The sequence below is a fragment of the Saccopteryx bilineata genome, chromosome 11, assembly GCF_036850765.1.
Source record: "Saccopteryx bilineata isolate mSacBil1 chromosome 11, mSacBil1_pri_phased_curated, whole genome shotgun sequence".
Classification (NCBI taxonomy): Eukaryota; Metazoa; Chordata; class Mammalia; order Chiroptera; family Emballonuridae; genus Saccopteryx; species Saccopteryx bilineata.
In genome coordinates, this window is record NC_089500.1 from 16916964 (window position 1) to 16940761 (window position 23798).

At 40.4% G+C, this 23798-nt stretch overlaps 1 protein-coding gene across 1 annotated transcript in view; it reads left to right on the forward strand.

The window, feature by feature from the left end:
• MBD2 (methyl-CpG binding domain protein 2) overlaps positions 1–23798 on the forward strand; it is a 75196-nt gene that overhangs the window by 9638 nt on the left and 41760 nt on the right. The window contains exons 2-3 of the mRNA XM_066246319.1: positions 7934–8093; positions 22292–22429. Coding sequence (XP_066102416.1) covers positions 7934–8093; positions 22292–22429 — 298 coding nt within the window. The remainder of the gene's footprint in view (positions 1–7933; positions 8094–22291; positions 22430–23798) is intronic.

A 23798-nucleotide genomic window follows, 5' to 3' on the forward strand; every position in this document is an offset into this window, starting at 1 on the left:
ATCCCTTGCTCAAGCCATGGACCTTGGGCTTAAGCCAGTGACCTCTGACCCTCAGGCCAAGTGACCATGAGATCATGTTTATGATCCATGCTTCAAGCCGGATAAGCATGCACTCAAGTCAGTGACATGGGGTTTTAAACCTGGATCCTCAGGCATCCCCAGCTGATGCTCTCTTCACTGCGCCACCAGCTGGTGAAGCCCTTATTATTCTTTAAAATAATTCATACAATAAAAAAATGTAAAACATAAACAATTTAAAAAAGAAATTTCACCATCTCCAATCCCTACCCTAACTGCTGAATGAAATTCTTTAATGCTCAAATTTACTTGTCCAAACTCTTCATATTTTTAAAAAGAGCTTTCTAATTTTTAGGGAAAAACAATTCACCTTGTATACTTTTAATGTTTATATTTTAAACATAAAAAATTTCAAACATATATACAGAAGAAGCAGTAATCATATGAAAACTACGAAGTACCCAGTTCAGCATTTGTCGATTTTATTTATCCATATTCCAATTCACTACTCCTGACTTAGCCTTCATTATTTTGAAAAAAGTTGACATTCACATATTTCAGTCATAAGTAACGAATTCAGTGCGCTGTTTGCGAAGGTAACCACACAGAACTCAGTACTTCAAAACTAGGATATAAGAGATGCCAACAGACAATTCATGATTATTTGCCTGATACAGGCAATAATTGCGTATGGTTTGCTAAGGCTTATGGAAGAGGTACAAGGAGCATTGCTATTCTTGGTCTCTTTGGATTTAGAGGTGAAGTCATGCATTATCGATGGGGTAAAATACATGGTTTACACAGGGTTGCAGAGGGAAACCATTCAGCTGTTCAGAAAGAGTGAATATACCCTGTGCAGATTGCTGAGTGGATAGAGCATCGTCCTGATGTGCTGATGTCATAGCTCCATCACTGGTCAGGGCACCAACGAAAAGCAATCAGTGAGTACACAACTAAATAGAACAACTAAGTCAAAGTACAAGTTGATGCCTTGTAGTTCCTGCCTTTACCCTCTCTTCTCAAGTCAATGGAAAAAAAAAAGCTGAGTAAATAAACCAATGTGGTTGGAGCAGAGGTCACTGGGTAAGAGGAATGGAAAATAGGGTTGAAAGGTTAAGAAGAGGTGAGATGAAAAAGGATCTGAAGTGCAGGGCTAAGGAGTTTGGGCTCCCTTTTCTAATGAGTTCAAGTCCATCGTAGGTTTTGATCTGGTCTTTAGTCATAGTGGTGTTTAGGATAGCAATCTGGAGAGTTGAGCCTATCATGGTGATTTAGACAGTGGCAGTGGAAAGGAAGGATACATACAAACGTGATTATGAAGGAACTGGATTAGTAACTGATTAGAGATGGAAGATATAAGTAGGTAAGAATAGATAAGATCTACTAGGAACAATTTATAAAGGAGGGCTCAGGGTAGTTCATTTAAGGAAAGGTCTGCATTTAAAGGTTGGGAGTGAGAGGATCTAAAGACTGGGGAGTGGAAAGCTGACTTTTAGATAGAATTTTCTACCTAGTGTGTCATGTAGTTTTGACCACATGCCATGTATTTTTGGAATTAATTGGGCTAGGGCAGTTTTCTGACTGTATGCTTTGTACCTGAAAAGAGTTCCCCGACCTAATTCTTATGTGTGTGTGACGAGGCATCCCCACCCACAAGCAAATTGCAACCCCCAGCAGGTGTCCCAGGAATTCCACTCAGTTCTGACACTGTACTGGATAGATTGGATTCCATAGGCTAAGGGCTCAGTCCAACAGCCTGCCCTCCATTTCCGATGCCAGTCATGTGCCAGGCGTAAGCCCAGGTTACCCGAACTTCTGACCATCTATCAATCAGAAGTCCCACAACTCCCTCCTTGGGTTCTATTAATTTGCTAAAATGACTCATGGAACTCAGGCTAACCCCTGCCCCATTTACTCACTAGGTCACTGGTTATTACAAACGATATTAAAGAACCCAAATCAAACAGCCAAAAGAAAAGATACATAAGGCGAGGTCCTGAAGGCGAGAGCTTCTCTCTTGGAGCTTGGGCCACGTGGAAGGAAGCATTTTGGTTCCCCCAAGTGGAAACTCACCCCAAAAAGGCTGAGGAGCTGTCCCTTTGGATTTTTATCAAGGTTCATGACGTAGTCATAAATGACTAAGCCATGGCAGTTGGTTCAGCCTCAGGGGTCTCCCTCTTCTGAAAATCAGGGTAGGACTGAAAGTTCCTATTCTCTAACCATGTGGTATGCTCTTTGGCATCCAGGCACTATCCTTGAGTGTGATCCAAAAGTCACTTCATTAACAAAGCTAAGACATTCATTGTGCTTTTATCACTTAGGAAATTCAAGTGGGTTGGGAGCTGAGAGCCAGGAAAGGATAAAGACCACATGTATATGAGATGAACAAATACGCATTTCTTATAAATTGGCAATATCGCAGTACTAGAATCACAAAAGATAATTTTAATTTCAGATTTTTAGGCGCAGCAAAAGTGATTTCTGGAGGCAGTCCGTTATTTAATACTAGCGAAGTCTTTTTAGTACTTTCTCTTGTAAATAACAGGTAAGCTTTAACATTTAAGGAGGTAAAAAAGAAAGTTAATGTTTCCTTATTCTCAAACTTTTCCAGTTATTCCCCACAAAGCACTCTCTGACGCTGTTGGGCAGTGTGCACCTCTGAGCATGCTCTTCAGCCTTTTGGTTAAGCAGCTGCCGTCCACAGTGCTGCTTGCCACACGCCGGCCAGTTCACTCCAGTTACTGCCACCCCCACCCCTAGTTCCTCCTGTTATAAATTCATGTGAAGGTATACTTGTGTTTGCTCTGACTGCTGGTCCCCTCATGACGTTTGACTACATATTGTGATTATACCAAAGTGACATGAAAAAATGTGTTCTGTTAGAGGAGTGTTTTCAGTGTGTAGTGTCTCATTCACACAGCAGTTCTTCCTAAGAGGTAACTTGTATATCAGACTGGCACAGTGTGTTACAATTGTCTAGCTCAGTAAGTAATGACTGCAGTGAGTTTGTAGAGTGACAATGTGAGTACCATCTAATTAAGGTGACCACAATATTATTACTTGTATCTCAATAGTTAGGTTATATTTTTGTTTTGTTTTTAATTTAAAAGCCATATGCCATATAAAGTTTTTCTGCTAATCTTAGAAACCTTTAATAAGTTAGAAACCTATTAAATAAGTTAGAAACCTAACTTATTAATAGTTTAGAAACCTTTAAGAGTTTGGTTTAAGAATGCTTTAAACAATTTAATCAAAATGAAAGCAAGCAGAGACAGTTCAAGTGATGAGATGTTCTTATACGAACTGGAAAACATAACTCATGTTTTTGATTTTCACTTATTTTTTCAGGTACTTAGTGGGTAAAGGTGAGATCACAAGTTGTGCAAGGTTGGCATATCTCGGGGGCATTTGGGAGGGAATGTTTTTTGTGGTAGAAAGTGAAATACTAGTATTTCATTACCAAGATTAGAAGTAGTCACTCTGGACAGAGAAAACTGAAAATGACTAATATTGTTCACTAGTCTACTAGGTTTTTTTTTTTTTTTTAATCAGTTTCTCTAAGTTACATATACTTTGGTTCTTTTAGTCACATGAAGGTCTGATTTGTCTGAGACTGGCGCCTACGGCAGCCATCTTAGAGTGCAGACACATGGTACTTTTGTCACCCTGAGTAAGACCAGAACTTAAATGACAAACTGTTTTTTTTGTTCGTCTAGCATTTCCTTTCTTAGCCACTTCCAGGGTCATTTTGCCGCTGTGCAGATGATCTTGTTTGTGACGGACAGAATTCCTGCTTAATTATTCCCGTGGGGCCTTAATTATTCTCTGATTGCCTTCATCTTCTGCAGAGGAAGGTCCCCAGTCTTAACATCCACTGGGGCAGCCAAGCTAACTTTCCTCAAAGCACCAAGCCTAAGCTATAGCAGTTACGGAGAGTGAACGCCTTGCTCTTCTTCTCTGAAGGCGGCAGTGCGTGTGGCCAGTACCCGGAGTTACTCAGTGTAGAATCTTCCGAGAAGTCCATCTACATGACAGGAGCTGGGGTTTGGTAGGAATTAGATTGGATTGAATACTAGTTAATATTCCAGCTTTCTTTTGATATGCTAATAATTAGTTAAAACTTAATTTCCAACCATTTTCCTTCATTCCTCATTTAGTTTTTCTGTTGAGTATGTCAGGGCTTTCTTATAATACATACTTCCTATGAAATTTTTTTTTTTTTTTTTGTATTTTTCTGAAGCTGGAAACGGGAAGAGACAGACAGACTGACTCCCGCATGCGCCCGACTGGGATACACCCGGCACGCCCACCAGGGGTGATGCTCTGCCCACCAGGGGGCGATGCTCTGCCCCTCCGGGGTGTGGCTCTGTCGTGACCAGAGCCACTCTAGCGCCTGGGGCAGAGGCCAAGGAGCCATCCCCAGCGCCCGGGCCATCTTTGCTCCAATGGAGCCTTGGCTGCGGGAGGGTAAGAGAGAGACAGAGAGGAAGGAGGGGGGAGGTGGAGAAGCAAATGGGCGCTTCTCCTATGTGCCCTGGCCGGGAATCGAACCCGGGTCCCCCGCACGCCAGGCCGACGCTCTACCGCTGAGCCAACCGGCCAGGGCCCTATGAGATTTTTTAAATCACTAAATATTAGAAGTATTTTAAGTCATACTAAATTGCTAATCTAGATCATAAACTGCCATCACCTCTTAACTGAGTTCCTTTTTATTCCATTCATAGGGCTTTTTGTCACTTGCCACCAGCTAGCAGGGGTGGGGGATACACAGCAGAGCCCCCCACAGGGAGAGTGGCACTGGGCTACACAGCATGATTCACACACGTGTCATGGAGGGACAGGTGCTCATCTCGTGGGCAGCAGCCCTGTGTGCCTCGGCCTCTCCCCCGCCGCCTTTGCACACACAGTGTTGGTGCATTTCTCACACTGCTGGGCAGCAGGAGCAGCAGCTGCACCCCTCGCTCTGGAAGGAGCCGCACAGGTGCAGGGACCTCCAGGACTGCAGTCAGGTCTTGGGCCCGTGTCAAGCAGGATGCCTGTGGAGGGGGTGAATTGGCTTCTCTGGGCAACTAGACACTCAGCTGAGTTCTTATGTGTTTAGATTTCCTTAATTTGGGGGAAGAGTGTCTCAAACTGATCGATCTCTGATGAGTTTTGTTCTGGAGAGGCAGGAGTGTTACAGTGAGGTTCTCATATGCTTCCCGCTGCAGTGGCTAACTGGCGTTTTGCCTGTTACCTGAGGCTCATCTTATTGCAGGGTTAATTTGTGAGATTAAGTTAGTTGATACTTAACGCTCATCCTTGTATCTGGAAAGACGTGGCTGGAAGTCAAAAGTACATGGCATATTTTCGTAACTTTGAGTTTGGAAGGCAGGGTGCCCAAGGCTAGTGGGAAAAGAGTCTAGAAAACAATCTAAATAGACTTAAGGGTTTTGATGTGTCGTTAAGGAGGTGAAGCTGTTTTGCCAGCATCGAGTCTGATATTTAGAAGTTGGTACTGAATGTGAGGCTGAGGAATGGGGCGCTGAAGCCTTGTGCTGTGCCTTCCTTCTAGCTTAAGGAGTAGGTTCCAGGTGGGCAGTGATGCTGCAGCAGAGGGCCATACAGGAAGGTCGGGTTTGAGGCCAGCAGTGTGTGGTGTGCAGGGATGAGTAAGTTTTGAACAGTATTGAGGGTTACAGCCTATTTTATGAGACTGAGCACATTTTGAAATCTGGGTTAGAATGGGAGTTGAGGTTCGCATCTACATAATCTTAGGTCCTTTTCCCTCTGGTCTGTTCTTGTCTGCTTTGCCCTACTCTCTTACGTCTGGTTGCTATCTATATCTGTAGGCTGAATTCTATACTTTGAATTGTGTTTCAGGAATACTTGTGTCATGTGATTGTGGAAAAAGAATGTTGATATGATTTTCCGTTGTCTTGAAGTCAGTGGTGGCAGAATACCAGTTTGTGACAAAGAGGGGTGTGTTGGTTTGGACTTAACCCAGAAAGAAGTTTTGCTGTTCCAGGGGAATATTTTATTGCTAGTTTTCCAGTCTTTTCTCTTTAGTCTTCCTGCTGATTTTTTTTTTTTTATAGTAGTCAGTTGGTACAAGGTTAAATTCTAAGTATAACGTGTTGACTTCTTTGGAATTGTCACAGCTCCTTTCTGGTTATATATCCCACTGATTTTAACAGATAGTTTATTTTAGCACATCTGGCTCAAAATTTAGAAAAGACTTTGGGGCAGTGCCTCACAGGAAAAATTTTTTTAGAGCAGACCCATTTAGCCTGATGTATAATTCTAGTACTTTTGTAATTTTCCAGCTTTGACAATATTCCTTACAGGAAATAAATTATTTGATACGCTTCTCTAAGGAAGAACTTTGGCTAAGAAAACTAATGTCAGTAATATAAACACATTTGCAAATGTTTTATTTTTCTCTTTTTTTTTTTTTGGTGACAGAGGGACAAATTGGGACAGATGGGCAGGAAGGGAGAGAGATGAGAAGCATTAATTCTATTTTTAAAATTTTTTTAATATTTTTGTATTTTTCCAAAGTGAGAAGGTGGGGAGGGAGTCAGACAGACTCCCGCATATGCCGTACCGGGATCCACCCAGCATGCCCACCAGGGGGCAGTGCTCTGCCCATCTGGGCCATTGCAATCAGAGCCATTCTAGCACCTGAGGCGGAGGACATGGAGCCATCAGTGCCCAGGCCAACTTTGCTCCAGTGGAGCCTTGGGTGCAGGAGGGGAAGAGAGAGATAGAGAAAAAGAAAAGGGGGAGGGCTGGAGAAGCAGATGGGCGCTTTTCCTATGTGCCCTGGCCGGGAATTAAACCCAGAACAATTACACGCCGGGCCGACACTCTACTGCTGAGCAAATTGACCAGGGCCGAGAAGCATTAATTCTTTGTTGCAGTTCCTTAGTTGTTCATTGACTGCTTTCTCATATGTGCCTTGACCTGGGGGCTCCAGCCAAGCCTATGGCCTTGGGCTCAAGCCAGTGACCTTGGGCTTCAAGCCAGTGACTGTGGGGTCATGTCTATGGTCCCACGCTCAAGCCAGCGACCCTGTGCTCAAGCTTGTGAGCCCACACTCAAGCCAGTGACCTCGGGGTTTCAAACCTGGGTTCTCTGTATCCCGATCCAATGCTTTATCCACTGAGCCACCATCTGGTGAGGCAGTTTTCTCCTTTCAGAGTTAGTTTAGAGAACACTTAAATATTGTCAAAAATTAAAAAATTTTATCCTATTGTAAATAAGTTCAAATTAGTAGCCCAAAGATACATGGATTCCAAGTTTTGTGTGTTTATATGTGTGTTTTTTAACAAAGGTGTTGACTTCAGAAGAATTTGTTCTGAAGTTTTTTCTGATTATTGCTGACATTGTGTGTATATAATACAGAAAAAACAGCATTTCAAAAGTCAGTTTGGAAAAAGGTTTGTAAGATTGAAGACTTTTGCAGGGTGCGTGTTGTGCTGTGCATGCGGTTTGTGTTGGGATGCTGTCAGTGGTTGCTGAGTGAGTGACAGTAGGGTAATCCCTAGTGACATCCGTGTGCACCAGTGGTGGACCTAGTGGAGTGTTACATTAGATGGCACATTATCTCTTTATAGTGAAGTTTCAAAGGTCCTTTAAAATTTGAATGTTTCTTTGAGTTAAGGTGCTGCAACGAAGAATTGATGCTTCTCATCTCTCTCCCTTCTGGTCTGTCTGTCCCTCTCTCTGTCTCTCTCTGTCTCTGTCACAAAAATAAAAAATAAAAACTAAAAACAACAAACAAAAAACTTGAATGTTTCTTTGAACAAATAAACCTGTAAAATTGTGATTTGGTAATAATTGGGGCCAGGAAGGAGAGCATGAAGAAAAGGTTTATGTAGAGCCTGGGTAAATATTGCTGTCTTTTGTACAATGGATGTCATCTTTCTTCTAGTCCAAGTGGTAAGAAGTTCAGAAGCAAACCTCAGTTGGCAAGGTACCTGGGAAATACTGTTGACCTCAGCAGTTTTGACTTCAGAACTGGAAAGATGATGCCTAGTAAATTACAGAAGAACAAGCAGAGACTGCGGAACGATCCTCTCAATCAGAATAAGGTGGGTTCATTTACTACAACATCCGTGTGCGATTTCAGAAGGTTTCCAAAAGTATCTTACATTTTAAATATGTAACACTGAAATTTTGGTTGTCTCGATGCCCGGCTTTTTACCTCCTTGCTAAGCATTTTGACTTGTAAATCTTACTTATTTTCTGGTAGTTGGTGATACTTGTAGAAAGGAGCCCAAGTAAATTGTGCATAGTTGAAAACTTTTCAGTGTTTAACCAAGTCACCATACATCACAGTTTGGCCCAGTGGGACTATTTACAAAAGATAGATTCTTTGATATTTTTCCCTTTTTTTAAAAAAAAATTTTTTAATAGTTCCTGTTGCCTCTTGTTTTAATATGCCAAGTGTCCTTGCCATATAATTTGTATTAATAGTTACCTATTCATTTTCAGGATTAGAATTTGAGAAAGGGGGGTTTTTATTTTGCCTGGTAATGGTGTTGAGGATAGTGACTTTCAGGAATAATGCTCTCATCCAAATACTGTGATTCTAGGTTTTCCCATTAGCTCTTATTTTCATTGAACTGCTTAGTTGATGGTTTGTTGTGTAGAAATGTAAACACTTAGCATTTGAATTATAATGATAGTTGTGTTAATGCACAGAGTATCTTCACTAACAAACTTCTAACCCCCTTCCTGAAGGGCAACTAATTTTGTAACCATTTTTCTCAGTTTTTCTCCCTCTAAATTTCATAGATATGTGTGTATATGTGTTGTTGCCACCATTGTGTTACACTGACTAAAAAGGTGAAGGGAAATACCAAGGGCTCTTATTTTCTAGGGATATGACTGATGTAACCCCACATGCTTCTTGGTAGTGTGTGTGCATTTTAGGAACCCCGAGGCAGCAATGCAGTAGACGGGGAGGGCTTCAAACCCAGGCAGGCAGGTGTGGTTTGATGCCCAGGCTCTACCGCATACTAGCGCCTGTGTAAAGGGCTAATGGGCAACTTCCCTAACCTCTTAGGCCTCAGACTGCTCATTAGGGTAATAAAATCTTTCCCTTAGCATTGTGAGGAAGAAAGAGGAATTTACATGAAAACGTCTAGTCAAGTATTTGACCCATGTTAGCTCCTTTCCTCTCCTCATTGCACCTTCCTCAGCTCTAAGCTACTGCAGTGAGCAGTGTTGCCTCAGAAGCTGTTTTCCTCCTCCTCCTTTTACTTTTTTCTGTGGGGTATGGAGTCTCTGCTTCATATTTCTTTATTCTAAATTCAGCGTCCTAGTTTGTTTACAATAGTTTAATTTCAAAAATTGTTATGGAGGTTAGAATGCACTGTTTCTCATCTATAGCATTGGTAACCATGCATATGTTTCCATGGGACATTGGCCTGTACCTTGTTTAATGAGGCAGAATGGGAAGGGAAGGCTGAAATTGTCCCTGTAATGCTTAACTACCGTGTTACTTTGGGTGGATAGTTACAAAGCTGTTCAGATACGAGAGAGTGATAGTAGAGGGAGCTCATGTTGGCAAAACGTGGGGCCTTGAGTGTGTGATTTCAGCTTAAGAAAACCTTTATTCTAGGTTTATTTTGCTTCTTAAATATATAGAGGAAAATTAGGATTTCTTTTTCTAAACCTGCCTTTTAAAAACCCTTAACCACAGTGCTGGGTATCTGTTGAAGGGGCTCAAATATTTGTGAAATGTTTGGAATGTTTTCACGCTACTCTGTTGTTACCAGAACCACTGTTAAGCTACAGTGAGTGTACTATGTAGATCAACTTCCTGATAGTTATGATTCATTAAAATCAAAACCTAATTCGTGTCTTTAGTTTGTGTGCACCTTTGCGCTCTAGCTGCGCTGGACTGCTCATCGTCCTACACTATGGCGTGTGCTTTCAAGATTCTGCGTGCTCATTGCTGTTTCCTCTGCTTGAAATGCGCTCCCCTCCCCCTTCACCTGACGAACTCCTTCTCATCCGAGGCACAGCTCCATTGTCTCCATCTCGGAAGCCTGCCCTGCATTCTCCAGGCAGAACCAGACCCTTCTTCATAATGCCTCTCTCATGCTTGGCTGTTGTATTTCAATAGACTGTGCGCTCCATGAGGGCAGGGACCATGTCTTTTTTGTTGGTTTTAGTCCAAAGCCTACCTCATTCCAGAAGTTTATAGTGGTGATAAATGTTTGTTGAATAAATCAATATACCATGCTTTTTTTGGAAATGCCTTTCATTGGACCTTTTTTCCTGAAGATTTATATCTGAATTTTTGGGGGCATGATCTTATTTTGCATCTGTTTTTTTTTGTTTTGTTTTGATTGTTATTGTTTTTAGTTAAATAGTCAGAAAATGTGAGTTTTGCGTCATTTTTTAAAATAAGCTCTCTTTTGGAGTAACACCATCGTGAATATCTCTATAAAACAGAAAATGTATTTTTTTTTTCCGAAGCTGGAAACGGGGAGGCAGTCAGACAGACTCCCGCATGCGCCCGACTGGGATCCACCCGGCATGCCCACCAGGGGGCGATGCTCTGCCCATCTGGGGCGTCACTCTGCCGCAATCAGAGCCATTCTAGCACCTGAGGCAGAGGCCACAGAGCCATCCTCAGCACCCGGGCCATCTCTGCTCCAATGGAGCCTCGGCTGTGGGAGGGGAAGAGAGAGACAGAGAGGAAGGAGAGGGGGAGGTGGAGAAGCAGATGGGCGCTTCTCCTGTGTGCCCTGGCTGGGAATCGAACCTGGGACTCCTGCACGCCAGGCTGATGCTCTACCACTGAGCCAACCAGCCAGGGCCCAGAAAATGTATTTTATGAGTAATTAATAACTATTAAGTCTTTTTTTTATAATACAGTATAGAGAAAGCTTGGGGATTCACACTGGTGATGGGAATCCGAGGTAATGTTTTGCTGTGTGGTTATAAACCTGGCTAAAGTGTTTTATTAATTGTGTTGTTTTGAGTTTTTAAAAAAATACATCTTCAAACAATTAGAAATGTAATTAACAAAATAAACTTTGAAACAGGCCAAATTATAGTTTATATTGACTGATTACAAACTGATTTTAATAAATCTTCCATACTGAAGATGAGTTTGCTGGGTGGACAATACATACAAGTGTGGTTAGAAAGATACCTTGAAGAACTTTGCAAAGTAGCTTTTAATTAATTCAAGGTGAGTAGAGACAGTGAAGCAGGAATTATCTTTTGATTAACATTTACCAAGGGTTTTTGCAGTACCTATTGTCACTTGTTTTAGTCTCAGTCTTACTCTGAAAATCTATTCCGTTCTTGTAGACACTGTATCTTTCTGACTTTCTTGCCACTGTTATAAGTTGCGATACCAAGTAGAATACTGAAGATACTCCATTAGGTTAATGGAAAGAGACTAGAGAAAGACTTGGAAGTCATCAAAATCAAGTTGATATTTGAAGTTCTGAGCAACTTTCTCAGAACTTTCTCGAAGAAAAAAGTTAGAAGGAAAAAGTTACAGAGCAACATTGTCCAGTCGTAATTTCTGTGCTCATGGAAATGTTTTACCCACCAGGCACATGTGGCTATTGAATACATGAAAGGTGTGACTGCATAACTGGATTTTTAGTTTTATTTAGTTAAAAGTGTAAATAGCCACATAGTCCTACTGGCCACCGTATTGGACAGCCCAGATCTAGAGCTATGTTCCTCAGTGTGTACCTAAGACAACAACACCTGTGCTTTGAAAACTACATAATATTTAGGCATGCATGTAAACTTTCACTTTTCAAAGAGGAGATGTTTCAAGGTTTCAGAGATAGGATTCTCAGCCTTTTAAGAAGGAAGTTAATTTCTTAAGTTTCTTTAAAAATATAATTAGAGAACACTCTAGGATTAGATAAAGAAGAGTGTACTGATTCTCAGTGCAAGATATGTTTAAGGAGCTTAAGAAGCTTGGTTTTGTTGTTAAAATTCCTTTTAGTGTTTCAGATGTGCAAACTCTGAACTCAATTCCCTATGCTTATAGCTCTTAACATCACGAAAATGTTTATCAATTAAAGCTACAAAACTAATATTGTAACATTCTGTAACATTAATATAACATATGATGTAGTTTACAAGTTTCTGACAATGTGAATATTGTATAAGACAAGTTATATTTTAGCTTGGTGTGTCAGTGCTACCAGTACCTTGGAAAGACTCAATTCTTTCACCACATTTCTTTATTCATGCAAATTTGATACATTTTGAAAGACTTGGAAGTCATTAAAATCAAGTTGATATTTGAAGTTCTGAGCAACTTTCTCAGAACTTTTTTTGAAATAAAGAGCATCATAATCTCCTGAATGGAATTAATTGTATAAGTTTGTCATTATTCATTTCTCACAGCATTGAATTCTCTATGGCTGTGTCCTAGGTGTTCATCTAGCTGGTGCTTGTTTTAATTATCTTCCACAAAATAATAATAAGTTCTTCTAGAGACTTAACTATATCATGGGGACAATAGGTGCAGTTTGAGAAACAAATGTGCTGGTTGAGTTTGGGATATGGAACGGGCAGTATGGAGAGGGGATTGGGAAGGGTGAACCTGGACATAGAGCAGTCTGAGTCGTCTAGAAAAGTAATGATGGCTTGAAATAATGCTGTAGCTGGAGATATGGGAAGGTGTGTCTCAGGAGAACTAGTGCATGTAAGTCCTTGATGAGTGTAGAGAGAGGGACTTGTTGATGCTCGAATTATTTGGGGCCAGGGTGGGTAGGGAGTAGGGGAAGATGAGCAAGTTGAGGGATGGGGTGAGGAAGATTGAGTTAAAGTAGTTTTATTTCTTGAGATCTTGTGGATTCCAGGGACTCTGAGGTCATACTTTGAAAACTTCTGTCATAGTGGTTTGCTATAATGTATTGAGATAACCCAACATAAGTGACAAACAGAAGAAAAGCATTTTGCCACATGTAACCAAGAATAAATGAATAAATTAGTCTTATGGAATGTAGAAGGAACTTCCAGAAAGGCAGTAGGAGAATCAGGAGAATGTGGTGTTATAAAAGCCTAGGAAAGAAGATTTTTGTTAAATGTCATGGAGAAATCAAGAAGCATAAGAAGGACTTTGTGATATCCATTGGATTTTCAATTTAGAAGGTGACTGGTGACCTTTGCTTACCAGTTTTGAGGGCTGGAGGGACCAGAAGTCATTTAGAAAGTCAGAATGTTTCTGGGAAATGAGAAGTTGAGTACATGTGGTGAAAGGACATTTAATGAGAAATGTTTCCCTTCCTTTTTAGTCTTTCAGGCTCAGTCATTTTACCTAAAGGAAGGTAAAATGCATTTATTAACCAGTTTCCTGTGTGTCCTTCCAAAGCTTCCGTGCATTACAGACATGTAGACATACGTGCATGTTTTCTCCTCTCCCGTAAATATGGTTAGAATACTCTTCCGGAGCTTGAATGAGATGTGGAGGAGAGAGGACAATACTTAGAAGAGACTGCACGATCAAGGAACATTATTTCCTTCAAAGGTTGAAAAAGGCTAGCTTGGAAGAAACCGTAGAGTCAGGGAAGTGTCCCACCTGAGAGTCCAGGAGGCCCTCTGGGAATCTTTGAAGTTGTACAATATTTTCGCCTGTGTATTCTCAAAGGAAATGTAGTTTAAGAGTTAATAACTACTGTTTTAGAAGCAGGAGAGGGAGCAAGGCCTTGGGAGAAGATGTGAGGGACCAGCTCACTTGCTGTGGCTTAATTTAGACCTTTGTTTAACTGATTAGGAATTTTTCAGTGCACTGACTTATTTATGTCCTAGGGAAGCTATGGTCAACTAACCACCACTTTAAATTAAAGAGGCCAGTGGTAGGAGCATTCTGATTACCAGCTCCTAGTAGAGCATAGAATTTTTCTATCCAAGCTGAAAACAGAGCCTTTATTCCTTCCACCAGCATTCCTGGCTTATCAGGAAAGGAACTAAAACCTTGTCCAGAGAGGCTGGTGTTCTTTTCTTCAGGGTCTTAAACCCTTGCTGAACACTGTCTTCAAGTCTGTATCTGTTGGATATTGTTGGGGGTGGAGAGTGGGAGTGAGTGGAATACAGGTGATAAATCAAGCATTTCTAAGCCTTGGAAGTTCTTACAAGGGATTATTGGCCTCTCCCTTAAGTGTAGGCCACTGTTGAGGACACGTTTCTATTAATTTGAGATGAAATTGATGGAAGTGGAAGTGAGGCACAAGCAGCTGTTCCAGTAGTCCAGTGAGGAATGATGATGGCCAAGACACATGCGGTGAGAGAGTGGATAGATCTAGATCTGTTTGAATAGAGAATTGACAGGATTTGCTAATGGATTGGATGTGGAAGATTATTGTAAAGAATCAAGTATGAACCCTTAGTTTTTAGGTTGAGGGACCAAATGGATTGGTTTGCCATTTACTATATGAGTTGGTAAAATCAGTTCAACATTGAATGTGCATAGTTTGAGGTGCTTATTAAATATGTAAATGAAAATGTCACAGGTAGAATTCCAAATAATAGAAGTGGAGATTACTCAGGTATATGAAAGAATCCAGAACCAAGCCCTGAGAAAATCCAGGAATAAGAATTTGGTTAGAGTAGAAGGAATCAGCAAAGTGTATTGTGAATGACTGGATAGTAGTGTAGGCAAGACATGGGAGAGGAGAATTTCAAAAGGAGAGTGGTCAGTTAAATTGATTGCCACCGAGAGGCTGAACAGGGGAAGACAGACATTGCCTCATGAATGAAATGAACAAGCTTGGTAACAATAGTTTAAGAGGGAACAGACAGGATGGGGTTGAAAGTGAAGGAACCATAACATTGGTCGGAAAGGCAATCAATAAAGTTTCTTGGGTAGTGAGGAGAATTACAAAATGATAGATCAGAAGGATGCTGATTTTGTTAATCTATTTTAAGGACTTTGGAAAGGTTAAGAAGAATGGGGTCTTTGATGCAAGTGGAAAAATCGGAGATCAAGAAAGGTTAGCACATTTGCAGTGTGATAATGATGGTGATGGACTGTGAATCTATACTGGGTGGGGAGGACTGAAAGAAATTAAGGAGCAATGAGAAAATCAGGCTGTCAATGGGTAGGAGATCTTGATGGGGTTAAAAAAATTCAGAGGGGAGTGCTAAGTGACCTGCAAGGGCAGAAAGTAGAAACTGGAGCCACTGGGTACCTGATTGAGATACTGCAGAGGGTGTAGTTACAAGGTTGACAAACCTGTGGTTGTAATGTCAGATGGGCGAGATTGGGTAGAGGAATAGGTCAAAGGACTTAAGATGTTGGGTGAGTTATTCACATGGGTATTGAGGCCTCTAAGAATGAGAACAGGAGTTGGGATGGAGTGAATGAAGAAGAAAGCGAAAAGGAGGGTTAGAAAGTAGTATATCCAGATTCTAAGACCTTCAGAGGAGCTGGAATTTTTAAAGAAGCAAAGATGGAGAAATAATTTGTGAAAAATAGGGAGAAAGAGGAAACTTAAACATACCAGTTCTTGGCCCTTAAAAGAGCAAAAGGCTCCATTTGAGAGAAATTGAGGGGAGATGCTATCTTTGAGGGACAGCCAAGTAAGTCCAGGGACTAGAGAGAAGTTTCAGGAAGGCAGGGACAGTATTTAGAGAAGGTATTGACCCTATAGGAAAGCCTGCTGATCAGTGTTAAGGATTGAAGGTGGGGGTAGGCAAGGTAAAGGGGTTGGTTTTCAAACTTCAGATCATTAAATCACTGTAGTTGTTCATGACTAGAATTTTTTAAAAAATGAAATACAAGAGGATTAGAAAATTACACATCATACTGAGTAAGGCTGAGTATTTTAGGCAGCTTGTGTGTACTGAGTGATGATGTAGACAATATTTCTAATTTTAGTTGAGGTCAAACTAGTTTGAGAGCCCCCTGGAGCATGTATGATGGAATTCTATGGGATGAGTGGTGGGCGATAGTGTATATGATCTGAAAGACCAAGATAGGGACTTCCAGTCCTCCACCTCTTCAGTTAGCTACTAGTGTAAGTCCTTTTAATGAGCTCAAATTGAAGTCCACCCATTCTGTTGTTTAAAATAAGATCCATTGATCTCCTTAAAAAACGTTTTTTAGAATGTCACATAAGTGAATTTTCAGTACAAAAATCATAGATCCCATATATATATTTCTTTATTCAAATATATCATCTATTGATTCAGAATTTATGGGCCAGCATGACTGTAAGTTATAAACCGACTTTGTTCATTGTTGTCTTCCTTCTACCCCAGGAGGTAAGTTCCGAGGGGGCTTTGGGGCTTGTTAACGACTCTGCTCCCCGCACGTAGTCAGTGCCTGACAGATAATAGGCACTCAGTGTTTGTTCAGGGACTGACTGCGTGAAAGATGCATCGGCAGCAACAGCATTACACAAGTATTTTTTCATTTGATCTTTATAAGAATCTTACATATAGTTACTATTATCCTCACTTGTAGATGAGGAAAGTAACCTTAGAAAAATAACATCTTTATTTCTCAAAGTGGGGCTTGAATATCTCTTGGAGGTCTGGGTTTTATGCAGAGCCAGAGAATGAAAATGATATTTGAACGATAACTTGGAATTGGCAGTTTTATTACAACATTTTGGGTAGGTAGAGTAACATTCTTACATGAAAACAAACATGGCTGATTTTTAAAATTGCACAATTTGCATGAACTTTAAAGATGAAACATGTACAAAGAATATGGACAATTCTGAACTGTCATACAAAGCAGCTTTATTTCAAAGCCAGGCTGAGAAATGTGGTGTTTAGAATATACAGTTAAGTCCTTGCTGTTCAGACTATGCTATGTTGTAAAGGCTTCACATGGTATCTACCACATGGATGTGTTTACCGGAGTTATTTTTCTGTATCCTTAATTTTCATAAATACATATTTTATATATGATATATATATATTTCAGTTGATCTGAGAATATACCTAAGAAAGGTACAAGTTCTTTTTTCCTCAGTTCCCCTTTCATAGTGGAAGAAGATGAAGTGCCTGACCAGGCAGCACAGTGGATAGAGAGTTGGACTGGGACGCAGAAGACCCAGGTTCGAAACCCTAAGGTCACTGGCTTGAGCGTGGGATCATAGACATGACCCCATGGTTGCTGGCTTGAGCCCAAAGGTCACTGGCTTGAAGTAGGGGTTGCTGGCTTGAGCCCAAGGTCGCTGGCTTGAGCAAAGGGTCACTTGCTCTGCTGTAGCCCCCCAAGCAAGGCACATACGAGAAAGCAATCAGTGAGCAACTAAGGTGCCACAACAAAAACATACTTCTCATCTCCTTTCCTGTCTGTGTATCCCTATCTGTCTGTCTCTCTGTCTTGTCACACACACAGAAAAGAAGTAAATGTTTAAAACATTTTTGTATTCTCAGCACCTGGGGGATAATAGAATAGACCCTCAAAATTATGTTTTTTGAATACCTTCAGCTAATATACACATTATTATAAAGTACATTAAACTTTGATTTGGGAACTAGCCAGTATACTGAGAAAATTTATTACAGGTTGGAAACTTTTAGGTCTAATAGTAAAGTGTGTGTGTTTGCCAGTTTAATTTTGTAGAGCAAGGAACTTCTTCACTTTTTCTTATATTGAAAGGGAAGTTTTCAAATACATGTATGACTAGCTTTAATCTTGTCCCATAAAAAAAGTGTTTGTGTTATAGCTTCTAAGTTTATGGTAGATTGGTAGTTATTAAAATTTAGACACAACTGGGTGGGAATTAACAGGGACTGTCTGGCAGTCCTCAGGAGAGTAGTAATAAAATTTACTGTTTTTGTGACAGTTTCTGGGAAAACCAGTTTGTCCAGCTTTTCAGATTACTCTATGGTACTGTTTTGGAATACAAAATTAATTAGTAAACACTTCTTTCTGTCTTCAGAGCTTTCTAGGCCAATGAAAAGGAGAAAAAATAATTTCAAAAAAGAAGATCAAAAGAAGAGTAAAAGCACACTCTTGAATAATTTTATTTCATGCCACTGGGGAATGATTTGCCTGTCTCAGTGTCAGACAATGGACAATGGAAAGTACATGTATATTTTGAATAGTTTTAGCCAGCTTTTCTTATTTTTATTGACTGAACCAAAAACAAAGTTAATGAAAAAAGAGAAAGTTGGATCTTACCATTGTAGCACTGGTAGTGTTATGTTTTATGCTTCCTTGCAGTCTTTGTGGATTAGGAATCCATAGTTTAGAATAGTCTCTGCTGCCTTCAGACATCTTCTGTAACCATGAGACCCTTCCTGGCATGAGGATGTTTGTTTTTACAAACAATTGTAGTATACTTTTGTGTCTGCTGAAGCCATCTTCATTCTAATACGAACAGAGTATATTGTTTTTTTATGAAAGAACAAAACCAAAGGGATTGTGTAGTGATATATACTAATTATAACTAATTAGTGACAGGAAAAGTTCTCTTTTAGTGTTTATATGTTAAGCTTCTTTAGGATTGATTTTTTTTGTGTGTGAGGGAGAGAGGGATAGACAGACAGACGGGAAGGGAGAGAGATGAGAAGCATCAACTCATAGTTGCTGCACCTTAGTTGTTCATTGATTGCTTTCTTATATGTACCTTGATGGAGGTAGGGGACTCCAGCTGAGCTAGTGACCCCTTGCTAAGCCAACAACCTTGGGCTCATGTCTATGATCCCATTCAAGCCGACAACACTGTGCTCAAGACGATGAGCCTGCACTCAAGCCTGCAACCTCAGGGTTTTGAACCTGGGTCCTCAGCATCCCAGGCCAACACTCTATTCGCTGTATCACCATCTGGTCAAGCGAGGATTGAATTCTATTTTACAGGTTGAGTGGCTTCACTTAGGGCCTCAGAATGCTGTAGATCAGTGGTCCCCAACCTTTTTTGGGCCACAGACCGGTTTAATATCAGAAAATATTTTCACGGATCAGCCTTTAGGGTGGGACGGATAAATGTATCACATGAACAAGACAATTATCAAGAGTGAGTCTTACACGGATGGAACAGAGGGAATCTGGTCATTTTTTAAAAATAAAACATCATTCATACTTAAATATAAATAAAACGGAAATAATGTAAGTTATTTATTCTTTCTCTGCGAATCGGTACCAAATGGCCCACGGACCAGTACCGGTCCACAGCCCGGGGCTTGGGGACCACTGCCGTAGATGTCATAAATCAAAGATGTCCAAACCTGTGGTATCACAGAATTATCAGAAAGCTTTTAAATATGTGTACTCCTGGGCCTCTCGTTTTAGAAATGGCACATTAAGTGGTTATTTTGCAGATTGTTGGCCAAATTTGTACACTTCTGAATTAAAGTTCTTTTTAAAATACATAAAGATAAGAAAGCTAGATAACTGAGAAATAATAATGTTAAGAGGTAGTTAAAATGAATATATCTCTTAAAGGTAGACACACACATTGGGGAAGAACTGAGTGAGAAAAAGGAATGATAAGATGCTCAGTACATACAGAGGAGTGTGTGTGTGGGTGAGTGGGTGGAGGGGGGTGAAGTGAGGGAAATGGAGACATTTAGTAGTGGGTCGGAATAATAATGTAATTGTCAGACTAATTTATTGTGATGCTTACGTTCCTAGACATTGCTAATATATATATATATATTTATATATATATATATATATTTTTGTATTTTTCTGAAGTGAGAAGCAGGGAGGCAGACAGACTCCCCCTTGTACCCGACCCGGATTCACCCGGCAAGCCCACTAGCGGGCGATGCTCTGCCCATTTGGGGCATTGCTCCTTGTGGCCTAAGCCACTCTAGCACCTGAGGTGGAGGCCATGGAGTTGTCCTCAGCACCTGGGCCAGCTTTGCTCCAGTGGAGCCTTGGCTTCTGGAGGGGAAGAGAGAGTTAGAGAGAGAGGAGAGGGGAAAGGGTGGAGAAGCAGATGGTTGCTTCTCCTGTGTGCCCTGACTGGAAATCGAATCTGGGACTGTACCACTGAGCCAACCGGCCAGGGCTGACATTGCTAATATTCTTTAAGCAGAGGTCACAAACTCAGTACCTGCAGGGCTCAGACAGGTAACACAAATGTTAATTGTTGAGAAATTCTGCAAAAGGAGAATGCCTGACACCTCAAGTGGGTCCCTGTCACTAGTTAATTGTGGCCCGTGGTGGCTGGATGAGACCTAGTATTTCTAGATCTTTGAGTTTTTTAAAAGAAGCTAGAATTTTGGGTTTTATGTGAAGTCTCCAGATTTATAGCTGTTGGCTTAATTTACTGTATTAAAGACCTTGAAAATGGAGAACATGTCTATGGGCTAGACTTGGTCCGCCTGCCACCAGTTTGCATTCATTTAGAGCAGGGGTAGTCAACCTTTTTATACCTACCGCCCACTTTTGTATCTCTGTTAGTAGTGAAAATTTCTAACCACCCACCGGTTCCACAGTAATGTTGATTTATAAAGTAGGGAAGTAACTTTATTTTTATTTTTATTTATTTTTATTTATTTTTTCATTTTTCTGAAGCTGGAAACAGGGAGAGACAGTCAGACAGACTCCCGCATGCGCCCAACCGGGATCCACCCAGCACGCCCAACATGGGGCGACGCTCTGCCCACCAGGGGGTGATGCTCTGCCCATCCTGGGCGTTGCCATGTTGCGACCAGAGCCACTCTAGCACCTGAGGCAGAGGCCACAGAGCCATCCCCAGCGCCCGGGCCATCTTTGCTCCAATGGAGCCTCGGCTGCGGGAGGGGAAGAGAGAGACAGAGAGGAAAGCGCGGCGGAGGGGTGGAGAAGCAAATGGGCGCTTCTCCTGTGTGCCCTGGCCGGGAATTGAACCCGGGTCCTCTGCACGCTAGGCCGACGCTCTACTGCTGAGCCAACCGGCCAGGGCCAACTTTATAAAATTTATAGAGCAGAGTTACAGCAAGTTAAAGCATATAATAATAATTATTTACCAAGTACTTTATGTCAGATTTTTGCTAAGTTTGGCAGAATAAATCTTTATAAAACAACTTACTATAGTTAAATCTTATCTTTTGATTTATATTATACTTTGGTTGCTACCACCCACCATGAAAGCTGGAACGCCCACTAGTGGGCGGTAGGGACCAGGCTGACCACCACTGATTTAGAGCAACAGTTTTCCAAGTGTGGTCCCTCGGGCAGCTACCATGCAGCGCCTGAGACCTTAATAGAAATGCAGCTCCACAGGCCCACCTCAGACATAGGAGACCCAGTGCTCTGTATTTTAATAAGCCCCTTGGGTGGCCCTGGTGAATGCTCCAGTTTGAGAACCACTGTTCTGGAGTTGGGAAGTTGATATTACAATTTTTCTCTGGAGATAGTTGTAGAAATGAAAGTTTGCCGAATATCCTGCAGATTTATCAAGTATACTTATTTATCAAAAATTTCAGATATGTATTGTTTTTAGATATATATGACCTTTTATATTTTTTGCCATAATCACATTTTGTTGTTTTTCTTACCGCCCCTGGGCATCCCACCCATGGTTCAAGTTTTGCAAATGAACTTCATGGCAATTCTGTGCCCAATTCTGACTTAGCTAGAATAAGCTTACACTTTGTTACTGGGGATTAAAAGTAGATAAGTATGTGACTTGACTTTCCAGAGCTCAGTTTTAAGCCTCTTCTTTAAAAGTATTAAATGTCATATAAAAATAAGTAATATTTTCTGATTACATTTTTCTAAATTGAATTGTTTGCTAGAATTAGAACTTCTCGTTCTAATTCTGTTTCTGTAAAAGGAGAAGATGAATGTGTGTGTTTTATGTAAGCCTGGCCTCCTGACTGCTGAGCAGGTGGTTGTATTTTAATGGCCGTTCTTTTCCTCCGTTCTCAGAGTGTCCTGATTGTTGTCCTGAGGCTCCCCTTCCTTTGTATAACCCAACTCTGAATGTATTTGTACATTTCAAAGTCCTTAGTATCTTGCCAAACTAATTATGAATTTTATAGAGAAAATTCTTTACCTTTAAAAATATATTTAAAAACTTTATTTTGGAAAGAATTTTATGTACAGGAGGGGACCAAAGTAGGTTTATAGTTGTTTCTATGGAAAATAATACAATTAATAAAAATATAAGGATAAATTCCACATTTTGTGTCCTCACAACTGTAAACCCACTTTTACCCACTTGTATGTCTTACATAATAAAGTACTAACAATGTACTACTTTTAAAATATGTATTTAAAATACTGATTTTGAGAAGTTTGGGATAATCTGATTTAAAGTAACTGATACAAGATTAACAAAAAAGAATTCATCTAATTTATGTATAACATTTACTAATGAAAACATGCTTATATCCACAGGGTAAACCAGACTTGAATACAACATTGCCAATTAGACAAACAGCATCAATTTTCAAACAACCAGTAACCAAAGTCACAAATCATCCTAATAATAAAGTGAAATCAGACCCACAACGAATGAATGAACAGCCACGTCAGGTAAGGATCTAATTGGTTCTCCAATCTTATTTTTCAGAAGATTCTGGTATTTTACCAGATATAGTTCAAGTAAACTCGGTTTAAAATGGAATTATGTTCAGAAAGGAAATTGTTTTATGTCCTAGGTGATTACATGAATGCTGGAGAAGAACTAATAATTCAATGTTTAGGTAAAATGTTTTAAGAAAAAAATTAAGTTAATTAAAAATGAATCAAAATTTAATATAATAGACTACATTTTTATGCTTTTGTGTGGTAATGTACATCAGACAATCTTGATTCTGCTAATCCTAGTTTATTTTAAAGATTTCTAGAGCTGGTATTTCCTAAGGGGATGACGGATGCAGTTTGTGTGTTTAGTTTAAAAATATTTTCTCTTATTTGGAAACTTACTTTTTGTTCTGATTTCTTATTACATGAAAGCTATCCCTCCCCTTTTGAAAAACAGAATTAAATAAACTTTGTAAATATGGTATATTGTCCTGTGACTTCCATTTTTGTAAAATTGAATGTGTTCTCTCTCTATTGCCTCAAGCGGTATATCGACCAGAATCTTTTAGGAAAACAGTGCTACCTGAAAGGCCTCCCTGCTGCTTAATAATGCCGCGTAGCCGGGGTGGGGGGATGGGGGGATGGGGACTTGACAAAATGATTAAGTTTTCCAAGTCAGCTTGCTTATTCAGTCCCTAATTGCGGTCAGAAACTTTCGGCACTTCGTGAATTTTTAGTAGCAATTGGGGTGAGGAGCTGAGGGAGAACTTCTGTGCATTTTTTTCCTCTCCTTTCTCTGCCTCCTCCCACTGATTGTGAGAAACACAGATTTACCTATGATGATGGTCTTGTGCTCTCGAATTCCCCCTTTAGCTGCCTCACTCCACCTTTTCATTTGAATTTTGTTTTCCACTTGGTCCCTCAAGTGTCTCATCTCCAGACTTGAGAAAAGATTGGGCCAAAACTTTCAGACAGTTGCTCTAGAAGAAACTACCTAAAGAAATTCAGTTCCCACATCCTCTGTAGTGTTTTTTCCTCTTCAGGTGAGCCAGGAAAACAGAAGATATTTGGAGCCACATTGGATCAGCATCTTGCTATAGATGTCTCAAGATTTGAAGTTCTAAACTTGCTTTACTGTTGGTCCCCAAGAGATTCAACAGGGGCCATGTAAGTGTATCACATCCAATATAAAAGATGCGTACCTGCATGTGCCTTTAGGCTCTTGTCACCACTTAGGTTTTCTTTGAGACATTCAGTTTTTTGTACCAGGCTTTTCCCTTCTGTTTTATTGCTGTTCCCACTGATAGTCACCAGACCATGCCAATAGGTTTAGCGTATTCATTACCACAGGGAAGGAATCCTACCATTCTGAACTTTG